Source organism: Centruroides sculpturatus, unplaced genomic scaffold (genome assembly GCF_000671375.1).
Source record: "Centruroides sculpturatus isolate CEXI.00-Female unplaced genomic scaffold, Cexi_2.0 scaffold1206, whole genome shotgun sequence".
Classification (NCBI taxonomy): domain Eukaryota; kingdom Metazoa; phylum Arthropoda; class Arachnida; order Scorpiones; family Buthidae; genus Centruroides; species Centruroides sculpturatus.
The window spans coordinates 7563-27465 of record NW_019385455.1 but is presented as its reverse complement, the minus strand read 5'-3'; the positions used below and the strand labels follow the sequence as shown (position 1 = coordinate 27465).

Here is a 19903-nt window from a genome sequence, read left to right as displayed (position 1 = left end):
CTTTGTAGATTCAACCTTGAGTGTAGTTATTAGACATTACATTTTCTTTTAAAATTAATATTTTTATTTATAATTTTAATTGAAAACAATGAATAAACATAGTATGACATATTTGATTAATATATTTTTAAAATTGTTAAAAAAATTTTCTCTGGCAATTTTACATATTGGTACATTTTAGATATTGAGACAGCTTAGAGCCTCCTATAAAAGATTGACTTTGCTGTAAGAATGTTATGTTCCTGAGGTGTAGTAAGGACAAAATGTGCAATTTTTTTTATTCTTCAATTATTTTTGTGAACTTTTATAGTATAATATATTATATTTGCAAAATAAAAGCTACTCAGAACATGTTTAAAAAGCAGAAATTTTATGCATATTTATAATTTTTTACTTTGATGATGACTTTGATAGTTAGTTTTTGTGGGCTCTGCACAAATTATCCAGGATTCCAGGATTTGGCCATACAGCCCATACTGTTCTGCATTCATATTCACATTGGTTGCATCATTAGCAGTAGATTTTTGTGGTCAAAGAAGAAAATCAACATTAGTTCCTGTAGAGATAATTACCTTGATTTTCTTCTTTGGAGCAACATCAGGTTCTTCCAATGTATAGTTGCCAACTTGCTAACTGGTTTATGGGGATGATACCCTGTTACATCTTTGCCTACTATTTTCATTAAAAATGAATCACCTTGTTTCTACTGCATCAAATATTCCAGTGGCATTGCCATGTGATTAGCTTTCTGTTCTGGCAACAAGTTGTAAGAAACCTACTGGCTGCAGATTTTTTGGTATTTCAGGCTATGCAAAATGGAGTGAGTAGTTCTGACACTGACATCCATGACATTTGCTATTGCTTGTACAGTTGTATGTCAATTTCCATGAATTAGTGTGTCTACTCATTGAACATTCTTAGTTTATGAGTCTAGGGTCCTGAATCAATCTGTATCTGATGTGTTCTGATATCCATCAAGAAATTTCTGACACTAGTTGTTTACTGTTATCTGTGACACATGGGGTGCCATACAGAACTTTCTGTGCATAAATTTCCATTGGAGAAACTTCTTCTGCATTGAAAACTGAATGATTGCTTGTTGGTCTTGTTTGAATGCATTTTGACTAACTTCTGAATAGTTCTGACAAACAGGCTCTTCTTTACATGCTTACATAGTATTTGATTTGCTGGGTAAATTTGTTTTGAACATGCCAAAAATAATATCACATTTTAATGATTCAAATGCAATTAAGGAATTTTTATGCTAAATACAATTTTCAATGGCTTTCAGTCTAATGCTAATTGTCATTTTATCATCTGTAATGGTAGCCATGACTGTTTCATGTAGTTTGACACATCATGAAACACATTCATAAGGAAAAATTTAAATTGTAATTGTTATTTTCTATAATTTAACAGTATCAATAGCTGTCCAAAGAATTGTTCAGGTCATGGACCGTGCGTAGATGGTATTTGTACCTGTTCAGCAGGTTGGACTGGAGAAGCTTGTGACATATCCATATGCTCTAATGGTTGTGAACATGGCTATTGCGAAAAAGAACAGCATATTTGTATATGCAATCCTGGTTATACAGGTATTTATTTTATACATTTGATAACACTCGTTTTTATTTTAAATTATAAATACTATACTCAATTAATAATTTCAAATAAATTTTCCTAATAAATTCCTGAATATAATTATTTTTGTAAAAAATTATACACCATCAAAAACTTAGTGAATATTTAAAATAAATTTAATTAAACATGTCTAACTATTAATAACATTAAATATTTTCGATTTAAAGTAAATAAATGAATAAAATAAAGACAAAAATATTTAAAATCAAATTAACTCTGACCTTTCTTAAGATATAATTAAAATATGAAAAATTAAGACAAATTATTAAAATAGAAATCTCGGTTTTGTCATCTAATATCTTTTCCAGCTTTAAATTTAATTATTCTTTATATAATAACCCAATTCAATTAGCATTGCCAAATGATCTATTGGATTAGTTATTGGGCTATATTTATTGGAGTTGCAGGTTTGAGTCCTATTCCAGGTTGATGCTATTCTAAATTTAAATTCAAACTTAATTTATTTCTAATTATTAAATTTATCATGAGATACTGGCTTAACTGCCTTTCTCTAGCGAAATTATTTTATTTCTAATTATTAAATTAGCTTTAATATAGTCTGATAAAAAAAATTGAGCAGAATGACAATTGTTCTTTATTACTCTGTTTAATATTGGTTTAATTTGTTTAAATATGATAACTAAATAAACAGTAATGTTTTCCTAAACATTAATAATCATTAAAATTTGATAAATACAAATATAAAATGTATGAAATGATGTTCAAGCTGGTATACTGGGAACAATGTTAAACCATATAAAATGAGTCTGTTATCAATGAATAGAGAAGTGTTTAGAATTGTTCCTAGTAATATTTTAAAATTAAATAATCTCATAAATTACACTGCCACTTATATTATTAATAAGGACAGTATCATCTCATCCAACTGTTAGAAGAGATGATTATACTGTACCTATTGTTTGTTAATTTCAAATTTTGAGAATGGGAATAAATTTTTTTAAGTTTTGTTTTTTATATATTGTTTTATATATTATATTAAATTTAAAAAATTTTTTAAAAAATGAGAAAAACTGGTTAAAGTGAACTCCAATAAAGCAGATTTTTGTTAATGTTACATTTATATATAGATAAAAAAAATTACATACTGTAATGCTTTTATCTGTATATAAATGTGACATAAAGACAAGATAGGTAACAGAGCTATTCTATGCAGCGTCCTATAGGTTTAATGCTCAATGCACAGTTTTAATAGTTATTTGCTCAATGATCATGATCACATTTATATAATAGTAGGTATTTGTATAAAAAAAGAACTTCTAAGTTGTGCCTTTTCGTCATTTTCAAACTTTGGAGTTATTCTAAACTTTTTGCTGTTATTATTATTTAATAAAACATTTAACACCTTGTAACGCTGAGAATATTTTTTTTTTTTTTAAGTTTTAAATTTTTGCTGGATGATAAAATTTTTTTTTAAAAATTAAGACATAGTTGCTTCCAAAATTTCGCTGAGAATATTTATTAAATCACAAACGCTTTCAGCCTAATGGAATAGGCCATCATCAGATGAAGGCTATCGAACAAATTTGAAAATTGTGTTAAAATGGAACTTTCGAACATTACAAATTCAAATTAAAACGTAAACTAAATTAGCCAATCAATATACAAACTAACTATAATAAATAGATTGAAGCCATATTAATATAAATAATAAAATAAGGCAATATAAAAAACAAAAACAAAAATAAACCTAAAAGATTAAATGCACAAAGGGATTAAATTCATAAAAATATACATCAAAAAGCATCACATTATAAAGGGCAGATAGGAACTAAGAATTTGTGTGNTAATATATTAGTGCAGAAATCTGATTATTTGTCTTAATATGTCTTCTGCCCAAAATAAAGTTTCTTGATTTCTAGGTGTTAACAATTTCATATCATACAACTTGGTTTGTAATTTTGCACTGAGGCTGAAATGGCCAAGTTGTAGTTGTATTTTTGATACTTTGTACTTCTTTCATGATTTGTAATAAATTTGTTTTAGTTTCTTATTATTGAACTAATATGCACTAAAGTTTTGATTCCTTATTTAAGTTTTCTGTACTTTTTCACCAGCCCTTATTTAACTGAAAAGGAAGATCTTAAACAACTTCAATAATCTGTATCTTATGCTGTGCTACAAGCAAAGATTGTGGGAATGGGAGAGATACACAGGTTTTTATCTTGTACAATTTGTACTTAATTTTGTCATATAAATAATTAAATTTTGAAACTGAATAACTGTTGCTGTTGCTGTTGCTGTTGCTTTTGGAGTTCTTAGTGATTATGGATACTGACAGGGGAATGGATTACTTGTCTCCTAGTCAGAGTGGATGAGCAGTTGGGTGAGTATGTAGGAGTGTGGGCACTGAAACAAGTCTCCTTCAAAAGATTAATCCATTTACTATAAACATTCAAAAGGAGCATACAATAATTTTTTAAAATCACTTCTAAATATCTCAAGTTTGAATATATGTAATTTCCCTTGATGTGTTTCTTGGCAAGGTGGATGCCCTGGGGTGTGTTGATCTCAAATGTAGAGCTTATATGGAGTTAATTAAGTGAGCTGGTGAAAGTCTTAGATGGTCTCAGTTGAGAAGACAAAGCAGAAATACAGACACAAAATGAAAAATTAGAACTTGCACTGACTTTAAGCAGTTATGGAAGAAGGTCAGATGGGAGAGAATGTAGGTGAACAGTGCCCAGTGTTCTTGATTCTGCAGTTTATATAGGATTTAGCAGATTAATAGGGTTCTGATTGGTTTAGCTCTTCCTTCTTTGCTTCCCAATTGGTCATCCATCACTCTGCTTCCAGGTATAACAAGAATCAGATTAGAATACAAGAAATGTCAATTGTCCGAGTACAATTTGATATATCATTTTGAATCCATCCAAGAATTGTTTATTGAACCTTAGCTCTTTTCCTAATGTTTTAAACTATTGTGTTTTGATATTATGACAATTCTAACGATTCTGTTATGACATTCTTCCTTCTATTAATTTAAAGTTATTTATCAAAAGTTTATTCTATTTTCCTGCTTTATCATATTTACAATTACCTGTGTTGGGGTTTGCTTTCCTGACTGAACACCTATAAACTCTCATTGTTTGCATTTATGTCACTTTATTTTAACTCTTTTTGACATGTTTACAATATATATGTATTTTCTTTTATATTGGCAATATCTTCTTGTTACAACACTGTTTACTCTTTATGTTCTGTTGGTTTTAATTTTTGTTGTATTCACATTTTTTTAATTTTTATATACATTATCTAGGTTTTGGATTTAATCGGGAACCCCACTATTTCTAGTTCTGACTTTAATGCAGGCTGGACAAATATTTGTGTGTCCTTATCTGAGATGCAAAAGCAACATTAACAGATAGGTTTACTACTGTTATAAAAATGTCTACAAGAACCTTACTTTATTTAAGACTTGTTGCATCAAGGAGGAGTCCACAAAAATTAGAGGACAACAGTTATTATATGATAAATGATTATTATCCTTAATTCTTGTGCACTCCTTCTCCTTGAAGCATGTCCTTAAATAAAGTGCGTATCTTGTGAACTATTTTATAACACTTATACAACAAGAACAAGAAACAATTAATATAAAGATTAAGAAACAATTAATATAATTTCTACTAGTTTTGACAGTTTTTGTCTTATGAGTATTAAGGTAATCTTTTTCAAGCTTAATGTGGTTTCAACAAGACCCACAATGGGACATCTGGGTGATGAAGGACAAGGTTGACCTATCTGGTACCAATCACTCCCTGAAAAATTCTGGGGTTTTCAACCTGCCCAGAGTTTATCTTGAGTCTTAGGACTGTAATCTTAATAACATACACCATCTGGTGGCAAACTTACTAAATTGATAAGATCCTTTAATTAGGAAAAGTGGAGACAAGTTATTTTTTCTGATAGATGCTAAACTCAAAATTATTGTTTGAAAAGATGTTGACAAATCAAGGGATGTGAAATTGTGTTCTTTCGGTATGGATTTAATGTATGGAAATACAATGTTGATGTAATTGAAGAATATTTTCAAATTGTTTATTGTGCTGCCATCTCTGATATAAATACATTATTAAATGAATCTATACCAGAGGCTACATATATAGTAGATTATAGATATATGTATCCTCTGGTGTAGACAGTAATACTACTGTATAGATATGATATATCTATATATCATATCTGTACAGGTTTTTCTAAAATAATTTAGATTTATAGCTGAAGTGTAATGCTAATGTTTCTTACATTTTAAAATTTCCATTTTGACCTTTACCATTATATTTTTTGAATTAACTTGTGTAGAATAATCAAGCAAAGATTTGTCCTTGAAACTTGTTTCTGTACTAGGAAGTGCTCAAATGTAATGAAATAGGTTTGTGAATTTCTTTTGCACCTCATTTCTGCCTATGAACTGTACATCCCACTCCTTTTACTGATTGTCTATAAAATGCCTGTAAATTTTTTAAAAATTGTGAAAACTGCATTGATTTAGGATGAAAATTCACTGAAATATGAATTTTTAAAATTGTGCTTAATTTTGGATTTATCTGTGTAGTTACTAAAATTACATGTTTGAGATTTAATTCATTTTTTCATTTGATGTGAAATTTGTCCTTTGTGTGAATTGTACTTATTGATATTAGGAGAGCAAATTCAATTTTTCAGTGTTGACAATTAAGAAATTTACATTGAAAATACATTTTTGACAGTGAATGTGTGGGCTTTTGCTAGATATATATAATATGAGATGTTCTCTGTTTATTATCTGTTATCTTCTATGTTTGGAAAAGCTTTTATGTATCATATAATAATTTGTATATGTCAATACCTTGCTAGTATTCTGTATTGTTAATTTTACCAACTATCCACTGTTCAAAAGTATTGCTTCTAACTTCATATAATTTAGAGTAATTTGATGCTGATTTTTTTCTGATTTATTTTCATTTCTTGTTACACTGTTACAATACAAAATGGAATTTGTAATAATCTGCTTTTATGCCATCATACAATTAGCCTCTATGTCTGTTAATAAAATTGTTAATATAAATTTGTTTTCTTTATTATTTAATTTTCATAATTGCTATATTATAATAAAAAATAATTTTTATATATGATTTGAATAAGTTAAAAGCTTTAGCTTACAAAAAATATACTTATTAATGTTCAATTAGCAACTTATGTTTGAGCTTATGTACAACTTAATATCGTTTGTAAAACAAAATATATTTTCTGTAGTGTAATCATTATTTTTATCTTCTTTGTAATGTAAAATTTGAATTATTTCTTCCTTTTATTTTAGCTACTGGAAATTGGGAACTTACTTCAACAAAAGGAGCTATTGTTAAAGGAGGATTTGGACACACAAGTGTTTATGACAAGAGAACACAGAGAATATATGTGTATGGTGGTTATCAATCTTTTGGTCCCGAAGGTGCTTTAGTAGATTTTTTGTATGCTTATAATGTTTGGCAGCATGAGTGGTAAGATATTTTTTTAAATTTGGAAGCAAAGTTTCCAAGAACTGTATTATAAATATCATTTCTTTATTAAAAATTTTTTTTTTGTAGTATATTTTATTGATACAAAGCTCTGCATACTAATGCAGAAATTTATATCAGTTTAAAATATCTGCCTGGCAGCAACAGAATCTGCTAGAATGTAAAAATTTACTTTGTTTTCATACAGATCAAAATTAGTTGAAAATATCTTTTGTTAATTACAAAATATAAAAATTTAAAAATACCTGTATATTATAAGTATGTATGTAAATGAAAATTATGAAACAACAGATATTTTGGACATTTTATTAATTTTTTTATTATAATTTTTAGATTAAGATTTTTTTATAAATTTTAAGAAATGATTAGTTATTTTAGACTTAAACTTTTTCTGAATTAGATTTAAGTAATAAATTTAAAAAATTATTTTGAATAGGAAATTGTTAACTCCTAGTCATTCACACCGTTACCTACACAGTGCAGTTATTCATCATGGCTTAATGCTTGTGTTTGGTGGAAATATATATAATGGTACATCTCATAGCAGTGGCGACCAGTGCTTTTCTTCTGATTTTTTAGCATATGATTTAGGTAACCAATCTTATTTTACAATTATTTTAAGATTAATTCTTATATCTATACATTATATATATTAATGTATATACAAATATAAGATGACCTCACATATAGGACGAGGTGTGACTTTAAAGATCAAAATAAAGAAATATTAGATTTATTAATATAATTATAATTTTATTTTATTTAATCACAAGTAAAATATCAAATAAAGATAAATGCACACATTATCCTGCAAAAATTACTAGCATTTTAAAAACTTTAAGGAAAAATCTTGTAAAATCAACAATATAATTTGTTCGTGTAAAACTGGACAATCAGAAACTTTTTTTTTTTTTTTGACAATTCTTAACAGTCGAAACAATTCTTAACAGTCGAATCCACTCTCTGTCTATTACACTTATGAGTTTATTTGAATTATTGATTTTTGAATAATCATCTGTTTTCACGTGGGAATGGATTAAAACTTACGTGGATTGTGCTTCCATGTGATTTTGAAATTTCAATATGGAATTCAATTCAAAAGCTTTGCTTTTCCTATTGCTATTCATCTTTGAATTGGTCTTGTATATTGTCAAAAGTAAACAACCTAGATAAAATACTTATGTTTTTAAATACAAGAGAGTAAGCATTTGGTAAAAAATGCAAATACACAGTCCACAAAAATTATTTGCAATATTCAAAGAATCTTTTGCTTGTGTGTATAGGACAACCTAGGAATTTGAAGCTGTGATAAATTAATAAAAATCTTGTCTTATATGTAAGTAAATATGGTAAATATACAAGTGTAGCAGAAATTTTTTGGCATCTTTTAATTCATACAAAATTTTGAGAGGGCACTTAAAATTCCTATAACCACTAAATTTGTTCTGGTTACAGATGACATTTATGTAATTTGCATTCACTTGAATTGTCTATATTACAATTGTTAGTGATTCCTCAATTTTATGTGATTTTTATCTTTATTTATTTATATATACCCATAAATATTGTATATATAAAAGAACAAGATGCAAACATCACTGATATTAAACATACTCATTAGTTCACATTTAACATATGGTTCATTTGGAAGAAGACTGTCATATATCAAAAATCATTGATTTTTATAAGAAAAATGTTACAAATTTTGTTTTTTTTCTATGTAAAAGTAAAATGGTAATTTTTTGAGTTGTGATGCTTTTCTTCCAAACAAATTATATGTATTATTGAAGTACAGTCTATAGTGCTTTAGCAATATGGAAGACCTGTAACTAGTTGTGCAGGATTTATTATTGAGTTATTACTGTACTATATGATTATTGATCTGGAAAAACTTAATTCAGTAAGGCTTTGAAATGAAGGATATCAGAAAAGTGATGTTGGACTTGTACTAAATTTTGACATTAAATGTATCCTAATGTATAATATGTAAAAAAATTTCCATATTTATAATATTTTATTCTGAAATGAGATTTAAATAAAGTAGGATTCTAATCAATTAGGAATAGTTTTTCAATAAAGTATTTTTAAAATAAACCATTTTAGCAGTTATACTATTTAATAAATAATAATTTAAAATTTAATAGAATTGAATTCAATTTGAAAGTGTATGTAATCCGTAGAATAATGGATTTACTTAAATTATCATTTGTTAACTTGTAAATTATAAAAAACATTACTTTTTCACTCTAAATTAACATTTCATTAACATATTCTGTATATTATGCTATCATAAATGTCTTATGACCAAACTGTAAAATAAATATCAAAGTTTATATGCATATGTGAAACATTTTCCACATGGTTTTGGAAGATGTCTGTCAAATCAGAATTATTTTTGTTTTCCCAGAACTTTGAATGAATAAGAGTGGTTCTATCACTTACCTTGACTTAATTAGTTCAGAAAAATTATAGAATTATCAATAAGTTAATTTATCTGTGCAAAAATTAAACAAAAAATGATGATATATATTTTCTATATCACACTGATTACACTGAAAATAGTATGTGAGGTCTGTCCAAAAATCCTTTACTTATGTCTGACAATCAGCAATATTGTAATGATAATAAAAAGTCTTTGATTTATATATAAAACTATTTATTAACTAAGTAAAATAGGATCTTGTTTATTAGTATTTCAATTTATATTCTTGAAAATTAAGTTAAATATAGAAACTGTATACAGTAGTACCCCGACTTATGCGAACTCTGAGTTACGCGATTTTCATATCTTGTCGATTCATCTTTTGTTTGAGTGCCATGCAGTCCTTGATTACTCACACCCCCCACACTATTGTTCAGCTTACATGTTCGGATGTATCGCGCAGAATCCACACATAGCTACAATTTATTTTGTGTTATTTATTTCTGTGTTTGTTATATATACGGAGACTGGAGAGACTCTACTATATCATCCAAAGGAAGTAGAACTAATTCTTCTGCATCAAACAAGAAAAGAAAAACTTTATCTTTGGAATGTAAAGTTAACATTGGGTATGTTCGTAAAGTCGAACAAGTTAAGCGAGAATGAAGTCATTGTTATTCCTATTTCATTAGACTTTTCAAACGATTCATTACTAACGCTTTTAACTCGTTCGACTTTACGAACGTACCCATTATTAAAGACTTCGATACAAAAATGAAAATTTGTGAATTGGCAAAGAAGTTTGATCTATCGGAATTGTCGGTCAGAACAATTATAAAAGGCAAAGAAAAAATTGTCGAAGCTGTGAAAAATGCTCAATCTTTAAATTCAAGCATCATTCGTAAACATCACAGTATTATCGCTGAGATGGAAACAATGTTAAAATTATGGCGTGATAATCAAGTAAATGTGAAAAATTGTAAAATAATATAGGCCTAATTTGTTATACATATGTATTATCTAAGATTTTATTAGACATTTTTTTCTAAATTATTGTTTTTTTTAGTCTCTGGCCCCAATTAAAAATTATTTGTATGTATTTATATGCGAAATTATGTCCCGACTTATGCGAATTTGACTTACGCGGTTACCGCTCGGTCCCACCTATCGCTTAAGTTTGGGGTATTACTGTATAGTGTATAAGCTTATTTAATTGGAAGGATACATGCAAGAAGAAAGTCTTTGAGAGTTTAGGAACTACAAAATATTAACAAAAGAAAAAATAAAAACAAATTCACATATATTTGCTGATAAGCCCAGTCTTTTTGTTCAAATCCTAGAAATTTATGTTTCAAAACATTCCAGTTCTAATATCAAATTGGTTTTTAGCCAAATTTAAAATTTTGAATCATCTCTAAACTTGTGATGCAGTTCTAATGACATTGGACACTACACTAAACACTAAACAGAAAATTAATTCAAGTAAATGATTTTTTTTATAATTAGAGTCAAAACTGAAATATGGAATTGAATGATAAAGCAGTATTCTACCTCCAGCATAGTACAAAATATAATTTTTACTATGCTGGAAGTAGAGTGCTGGTTTATTCACTTCCACATTTCAGTTTTGACTAATTATAAGAGGTCATCTACTTCTGTTTGTTTGTCTTGAAATTTCTGTTGTACTTCATTCACAAGTAGTGTTATAACTATCCAAGAAGATTTTCTGTTATCACTGGATATATGTATAAAATGCCAAACCCTCATATATATATATATATGAGGGTTTGGCATTTTATGCCAATGTACAGCCAATACAAAATTGTATTCCATTACAATATTTTGATTTTATTTTGCTGTATAAAGTCCAAGCAATGTATAACAAAATATAATGAAGATGTTTAGATTGATTTATTTATAATATAATGAATGANTTGTTTGTATTAATCATATAATTTTGATTATTAATACATTGTTTAGTTTATTACTAGCACATTATGACATTTAATAATGTTTTTGTATTTATAAGCATAGTAATATCTTTGTGATTTTATTGAATAATCCATTATCTTTTACATTGTTGTTGATTAATGCTATTGTACAATGTTTTTAAAAAACAAATTTTTTTTTTTGGTTTATCATGGAAAGGTCAAATCTATATTTCCAACCAAACTTTACAGTATTTCTGGTTGCATTTGTAGAGAGTAAACAATAGTTGTTGCTGTTGCCTCCATTCTTGATCTGTGTTCATGTTTGGTGCAGACTTTTGCCTTCTCGTCATATATGCTATGTTAATCACTATTTTTTCATAATTTTGTCTCTTATCCCATATTTTTAGACCAACAAATTGAAATATACCATTTTCGGTATTAAGTACTGTACGTGGTTTAGGCTGCACTTGTCTTTGTTTTCTAATTGCTACTTTATTTGATCCCAAACATAAATTTCTACTGCTGTCACAATGTTTTAGTCTATCCATGATTTTGTTAATCCAACTCCAATTGAAACCAATCACAAAATGTCTAACAATGTCTGATTTTCTTCTCATCTAAACAAAGTACACAAAAATCTATTTTTCACCAACTATTTTTCTGTCTCCACCAACTATCTCCAACTATCTCCTATCATTATGATGATATTGAAGAAAATTACATATCTGAAAGCAGACTACTTCTGTTTTCTTATTTACCAATTTACTCTATTCTCATGCATGCATTATGAATCCAAGAATGCACTGAACTTTGTGCATTTTTTAAAATTGTTATTATTTCACATTAAGTGCTTTTGAGAGATTAATCCTTCATCATTAGAAGTTTTCTACATATAATGTATAAATATTTTTATATCAGTTCTAAAATTAAGGATGACATTTCTAAAGAAAAATTGAAGCTAGAAGTAATTATTAATAACTGGAAAGCATTATTTTAATATTTTATATNCATCAAACTTATCAAACTCTGGCAAGTGGTAACCTGTCAAGTGTAATTTAAACTAAGATAAACATCAATATGTAAACATTCAAAAAAAAGCTAAGTTTTTAAAAATAGATGAAAACGGTTGTTGTATGAAAGTAGTTAAATGGTTGTTAGATTGAAATTGGAAGATAAAATGTTTAACAGCTTTTAATGGGCATTATTGTATATTGTATATTCATTGTAATTCTTTTTATGTATTTATTAGTGTAAAAATTGTTTTTGGCTTGTTTTGCTTGTACAGAAGAAAACCCAATATTGTAATTTCCAAAATGCATCTAGGTAAAATAAAGTTGTTGTTGGATTGGAGATTATGGCATCTGTGGATGTGATAATTCCTAGCAAATTATGGATTTTGACTGTCTATATATTGATTTTAATTGGAAAGGAGCAATTCATATGACAGAAATTATTAGCAACCTAAATATTGTTTATTTATAGCATATATTTTTTATAATTTATTAATTAAAAAATGATTATTTTTATATTTAGGAAGTTGTAAACAATATCATAGTGCTGATGCTTGTGAAAAATCTGCATTAGGTGTTAATTGTGTCTGGAATTATGAAATGAGTTTATGCCAGTTGTTTTCAGTTATTCCAGATCGTGTCAAAACATACCATACATCATGTTATCGAAGAGGAGGTACAGTACATTTATAAATATTGTTGTCTTTGTTATTGTTTTATATACAGTAATTAAAATGAAATTTATGTATTTGCTTAATACTGTAATGTTATGAGTAGAGATGTAACCAATACCAATCTGACACTGACATATTGACTTATCAGAATTGGTTTGTTTAAAAACTGGTATTCCAGTTTTTTTTCAATAGGCATCTTTGATAACATTTTGCCAGGCATTTGAACATGGGATGGATGTACTGTGCTGTAAAACTAATCCACAGTAGATAGAATGTCCTTTCTGTGTTTGATTTGCCATTGATTGTCATATGACATACAGTTGTTGCTTTTGGCAATCATTAGCTTGGCAGTGCTTTGCAGGAGATTTTGCTGATGAATGCACTTAGATACTCAGGTTTTATATAGGTGACTATAGATAAATAAGTAAAACTAATGATATACTTTGTTTCATATGATACAGATTATGTCATTGGTTTGCTTATGTAGGGTCTTATAATGTTTCTGATGATTTGGTGGTGGTTATCAGACATACCAATCTTTAAGGGAAGATTAGATAATGACCTACCAATTACTGGTGACACATCATTTGCTGCTACCAACCAACCAATTGATAAGCATTTTCAAATAAACTTAGCTGTTGGTCACTTGTTAGATGCGCACTTCCTATACAGTCAGAAATACAACAATGTGTAGGTTAAATCTTAATGGCTTACTGCAGACTTTGTATACAGTAAGCTGAAAGGAGCCTATAAATTGATTTGTAAACTTTTATTTCTTTATATTTGAATTTAAACAGTTAGTGAATGAAGTGAATATTCTCTAACTTAATGAGCTTTCATACTTTCATATATTACAACACTTTTAAAATGTAGATAGAAGTGTACATAGAACTGGATCAGTTAGAAAATTATTGGTATTGGTACAATCTTTACAAAACTACTGGTATAAATTAATATAAATAACCTCAACTAGATGTAAATACCAATAGACCAGCAAAAGTAAAAGAAATAAACTGAAAATAGACATTTTTTTTTTCATTTGAAATGGTCATCCTCAGGTATGAAGAATTCAGTTATAAACTAATTAATTCATGAATATCTGCATTCTTTGAACCTAAGGATGACCATTTTAAAGGGAAGAAAATGTTTATTTTCAGTTTATTTCTTTTATTTTTGCTGGCTTATTGGTATTTATGTCTAGCTGAGGTTATTTATATTGGTATTGGCAGAATTTAGTACTGTTATCATGTCTAATTATGAGTATTTATATTTTTAATATTAGTAAATGTTACATATCTCTGTGGACGGCAAACGTTATGTCCAAGTTGTATTGAGAATACTTACAATTGTGTTTGGTGTGGAACATCATGCTATCATGGAAAATGCAATACAGGAATGAAGGTATTTTTAACTGTTAATTATCAGTAACTGTTAAAATTATTAATCATTACCATGCAATATTATTGATTTTAGTTACTTAAAATTATTAAATAAGATCTGCATTATTTTTAATGTAGTCAAAGCTGGTTGTAATAAAGAGCAAAAACATTTATCTAAGATTTTTTTACCATTGGTTTTGTTAATTAGTTGTTTTTAGTTTTTGTGTTTGTTCAGTCATGATAATTAAGATAACAGCTCATAACTGGATTGAATTACTTATGGCCAGAGCAGGTTGGAGTCCTGCTGAGGCCTAATTCTTTTCAAGAAATTTCTAAATTCAAAATTAATTTATTACATTATTAAAATTAAAACAAACTGGAAGCATATCTGCTTACCTATAGTCAAAAATAACTAAAAATAAAGCAGATTGTTTGGTATTACATAATAATAAAGATTATTAAAATTAGAGATTTGTTCAGTGGATTATTAAACATTTGAATAAACTGTAAATAAAGGAAATATAAAATTTTACATTGTTAGCATTATTTCTTTAAAAATTAAAACATGTTTATTATTTGTAAATAGAGTATTATACTATATGTAACAAAGATTATTTAAAAATTTCCTGCAAAGCACACCAGCTTAGCAGTGGTGGTGCATTGCAGTAGAGTTTTGAAGACAAATGAGCTTAGATACTCTGGTTTCATCTAGGTGACTAGCAGATAAATAAATAAGCTAATGATATAGTTGGTTTTATATGATACAGATTATGGCATTTGGTTTGCTTACTTAGGGTCTTCCAGAAATGCACATTTGTTCAATCATTGAGACCAGGCATCATTCAAAAACACCTATAATGTTTCTGGTGATTTGCTGGTTTCTATCATACACACCAATCTTTAAGGGTAGATTAGAGAATGACCTACCAACTACTGGTGACACATTGTATGCTGCTACAAATCAACCAATTGATAAGCATTTCCAAATAGACTCCTGGCTGTTGATCACTTGGTAGATGCACACTCTATATAATGAGAAATACAACAATGTGTGTTTCTGATTATATAGTAAAATATACATCTTCTAAATGGTTAATGAATTTTTTTTAGTTAACAACTTATGAAGAATATCCAAATGAATGGTTTTCTATATATTCATCTTGCCAAAAGACATCAGAAATAGCATTAGAACCATTTATTCAAAATTTATCACATGTTTTGACATGTAAGCCTTCAGACAAATGGAGACAAAGAAATATTTTGACTGATATTTGTTACAGAAGTAGCATTTAAATGACTTTTTTCAAATCTTACATTTCCATCAAAGATTCGACTTATAAATGTTTCTACAGTATATATGATGCATATTTCTAATGCCTTTAATGATTATAGCTTGTTGCCAGCCCACATCAACAGAGTCAGAAAGAGCATAGGCTGCAAGGGTCATAACTAGGTTGAATTTTTGAATGTCATACTTATGCTTTTTCAGTTATGCTTCTAAAAATCTTGAAGTGGCCACTCTGTACTGAAGATCATGTGCAATTTCTCATCTTTAAGAGGAATAGTTATACTTCAGAACATTGCTAGAGTTGGGGGATCCTTATCATTACATAAAAGCTAGTAGATTATTGGATTCCTTTTGTATAGGATTTATTGTTCAGTGACTTTACTAATTTCCTTATATATGTGATGGAGAGGTCTTGCATATCCAACAAATGTATAGTCTGACCTTAAGGAATTGTCCTTGATTTTGTTGGGTTCCAATTGAACTTATCTATAATATTTTTTTTTTTTTTTTTGTGAAATTTACATTATAGGCTTTTAGAAATTTGACTTAATATATACATTAAGTATGAACTTATGCTTAATATCACAGATGCTTGCAATTTTTTAGGAACCATAATCAAGGTTAAATATAAGTAAAATAAGCTAAAAATTGTGCTGAATAGAAGGATGGCAACAACTGCAATATAGATAATCTAAGTGAATGCTTGTCATTTGCAATATCATTTGTGGTTATTTGATAAATGAGTTACAGAAATGTTAAGTGCCTTCTTGTAATTCTTTTTTGAATTAAAAGAATTGCTGAAAAACAATCATGAACTTGTATTAACCTAAATTAATTTTAAAAGCTGATAATTTGTATATAAATGTCAAGGCAAAGTAATTTATTACTTTTGAGAAAATATTTTATGATGCAATTTTTGTGAAACTTTTTTATTTTGCGTTAAGATGTGCCAGAGAATAATTTTATGGTGGAAAATACTAAAACAGTTTGATTGTGAAAATTTAAGTTATAATCTACACTTTCTAATCATAATATTTTAGTTAATTTTTTCTGTGTTTTAAAACTGCTCAAGAAAATGATCTTTTGAGATTCAGTTGTATATTTGTATAAGAATCATTGTGTATATTCTTGTAAATTATTACTTTAACTGTATTAATTAAATATTAAATTTATGTTTCATTTATTTCATCTAGAAAATAAGTGCTGTTGAGCAGTGTGAAGAAGCTCAAAGTAGTAACTGTGATAAATTACATAATTGCCACGCTTGCCATACAGAATATCATTGTGGTTGGCAAAAAGATGAGAAATGCTATACTTTCGTTCGAGAAACAGGTAACATTTTCACTCAAATAAAACTTAAATCAATAAATTATTAAAGTATTGTATCAAGATTTCAAGTAATATGTATCTGTATTTTATACATGATTTTTTAAAAGTAATGTGCCATAGGAGATAATGTAGAGAAGCGTACAGACAAAACATCAAGCATAAGTGTATAATGTATTGGTTATGTGATGCATCATTTCAGTTTTGCAATATCGTCACACTGAAATTGCACGATACATTTTATTTCATCTATTTAATACACAAAGTATTACCATTTTTGTATTATTGTCGTATTTAAGTTTATTTACAGTAAATAAAACTGAAAATAGTAATAAAAAATGGATAGTGTGTCATGTTCTTGCTATCATCTTGATATCAAGTATTAAAAAACGAGTTCATTCCTTACAACATACTGGTTGCAATGCAGCTGGGTTTACAATAGTTGAAAGTGATTCAACCATTACATATATTTTGTACAATTAATTTTTGCTTACTAGTATTGTAGACTGAAAATGATGCATCTTTTAATTAATATGATATACACTTATCCCTTATACTTTGTCTACAAGCTTCTTTGCACAATCTCTTGTGGCACATTTGAGAAACCTGTATGAAATTATATGAAAAATCATTATGATGCTTGTTACATTAATATGTTATAATTGCTTTAATTTGGAAATGAAATATTTATTTGATTTTAATTTTATTCAAATGGTTTACAAAATTTTTGATAATTTCAAAAAATAATATGTCATTTTGGAAATTATAAAATCAAAGTTGACAATATTCATTACTAGAATGAATATAAATTGTTTATTTTTATTTAATTTAAACAAGTAATTAACTAAAATAAATGAAAAATAGCATGAAATAATAAGCATATAAAATGCCTTAATATGTGCTGATCATTTTATCCTATTTTTCATTATGCTGCACTGTAATTATTATGCCAATTATACTAATTGTTAGTATTTTTTCTTATAAAATACTCTGATCAAGAGATATAACATGTATATATTAAATCTTTCCACAATATGAAGAAATAATGTTAGTGATTTATGTATCAAATATATTAAAATTGTAATAAAATGGCATTATTTATTATGAAAGAATTTATATGTAAAAGTCACATAGTGTACATGGTAAAGTGACCTGCTTTTGAGTTTCATTATAGATCACATAACCTTATGAAATTTTTACAATGTTTGCAACTGTTCAAAAAATTACAATAAATCAATATAAAGCTATTTAATTATACAAATTTCCACGAATTGAAAGTGCACATTAACAACCAGGGACAGAGTTGGAGTCAGGAGTCAAGGAATCAAATCTTTTTATGGAAGTCAGGAGTAAGAATTGATTTTAAAAAACACAACTCTCACTCCTAAAACTCTGAGTTGTGTATTTTTCCATCAACTTCCCATCTTTGTTAACAACTTGGATTATACTGTATTTTTGCAAAATGACTGACATGTCGGAAACCCTGGGGTTACTTGCATGTGTGTTAAACTGCAACTAAAAAATAAAATTAATCAGATGTAACAAAATTAATTGTTAATTAAATGTTAAAGAAAACATTTTTCCAATTAGAATAAAATAACAACATTGTAATTAATTTAATTTATTTTAATTTTTTAAATTTATTAACAGAGGTTTAAGCAAAGCTGATTGATTTTGGATCAAATCAAAAAATAGTGTCCTTTTAAGTCAACTTTGTTTAAAATTTTGACTGAATTTTGATACTTTTCTAAAAGCCATGTCCTTTTTCCTTTTAGAAGAAAAACATTAAAATGTATGGAAAAGTAAAATTTAAATCTTTTTTCTTTTTAGTTTTTATATATTTTTTTTAATCATAAAAATGACGCCCTCAAATTTGGTATCCAGGACCCCCTTTATTTTTCCACTCCCTTGACATTTAATCACCAAAATTAATAGTATCAATTCTTCCTAATAAAAAAATCTCTCTGCAAAATTTCAGAAATTTTTGAAAAAAGTACAGTAGTTATTAAGTACAGTAGTTCAAAGAGGATGAATAAAATTGTGTTCCTCACACACACTCTCACACTCACATTAACATCCATACATACATACAAAAAACCCAAATTTTTTTGCATTTCTTCACATTGCAAGGTGTCTTAAGGTCTAAAAAATGTAAAAATTTTGGAGGAGTCATTTTTTTTACCAATTTCCATACTTTTCCCTCTGTTATATAAGACCCTGCCACACGTTGTGGCTCAAAATGTATCTATTATAAATGTATAACACTTCCCCCATGGGGGGGAAATTTTTCGAAAAATTTCTTCTTAATGTACATTCTCTTGATGTACCCTATTAAAACGCAATCAAAAACGCAAAAACCCACATCTAAAATAATATAATAGAAGCCAAGTTCTTCACGGTAAGCCTTAATTCTGTCTCTCTCCCCCACGGGGGAATATCGAAAAATTCCTTCTTAGTGTACATTCTGTTGACGTACCCTATTAAAACGCAATCAAAACCGCAAAAACCTGCATTTAAAATAGTATAAATAGAAGCAGAGTTCTTTACCGTAAGCCTTAAACCTAACCATCTCCCTTCAGTGGGGTTGAATTTTGACACGTATATTACAGTATATAAAAACACGTGCGTATTCAAATGCAGCGTTGTGTCAAAATTTCAAAGGAATCGGTAGGAACAAACGAACATTACATTTTTATTTATATAGATAGATAGAAGA

General features: G+C 27.7%; 1 protein-coding gene across 1 annotated transcript in view; it reads left to right on the top strand.

Annotated features, from left to right (window-relative positions):
- Positions 1 to 19903, top strand: part of LOC111639160 (attractin-like protein 1) — a 34277-nt gene that overhangs the window by 11613 nt on the left and 2761 nt on the right. The window contains exons 3-9 of the mRNA XM_023384960.1: positions 1420 to 1595; positions 6831 to 6838; positions 6925 to 7139; positions 7594 to 7792; positions 13040 to 13196; positions 14477 to 14595; positions 17055 to 17193. Of these exons, the coding sequence (XP_023240728.1) occupies positions 1420 to 1595; positions 6831 to 6838; positions 6925 to 7139; positions 7594 to 7792; positions 13040 to 13196; positions 14477 to 14595; positions 17055 to 17193 (1013 nt within the window). The remainder of the gene's footprint in view (positions 1 to 1419; positions 1596 to 6830; positions 6839 to 6924; positions 7140 to 7593; positions 7793 to 13039; positions 13197 to 14476; positions 14596 to 17054; positions 17194 to 19903) is intronic.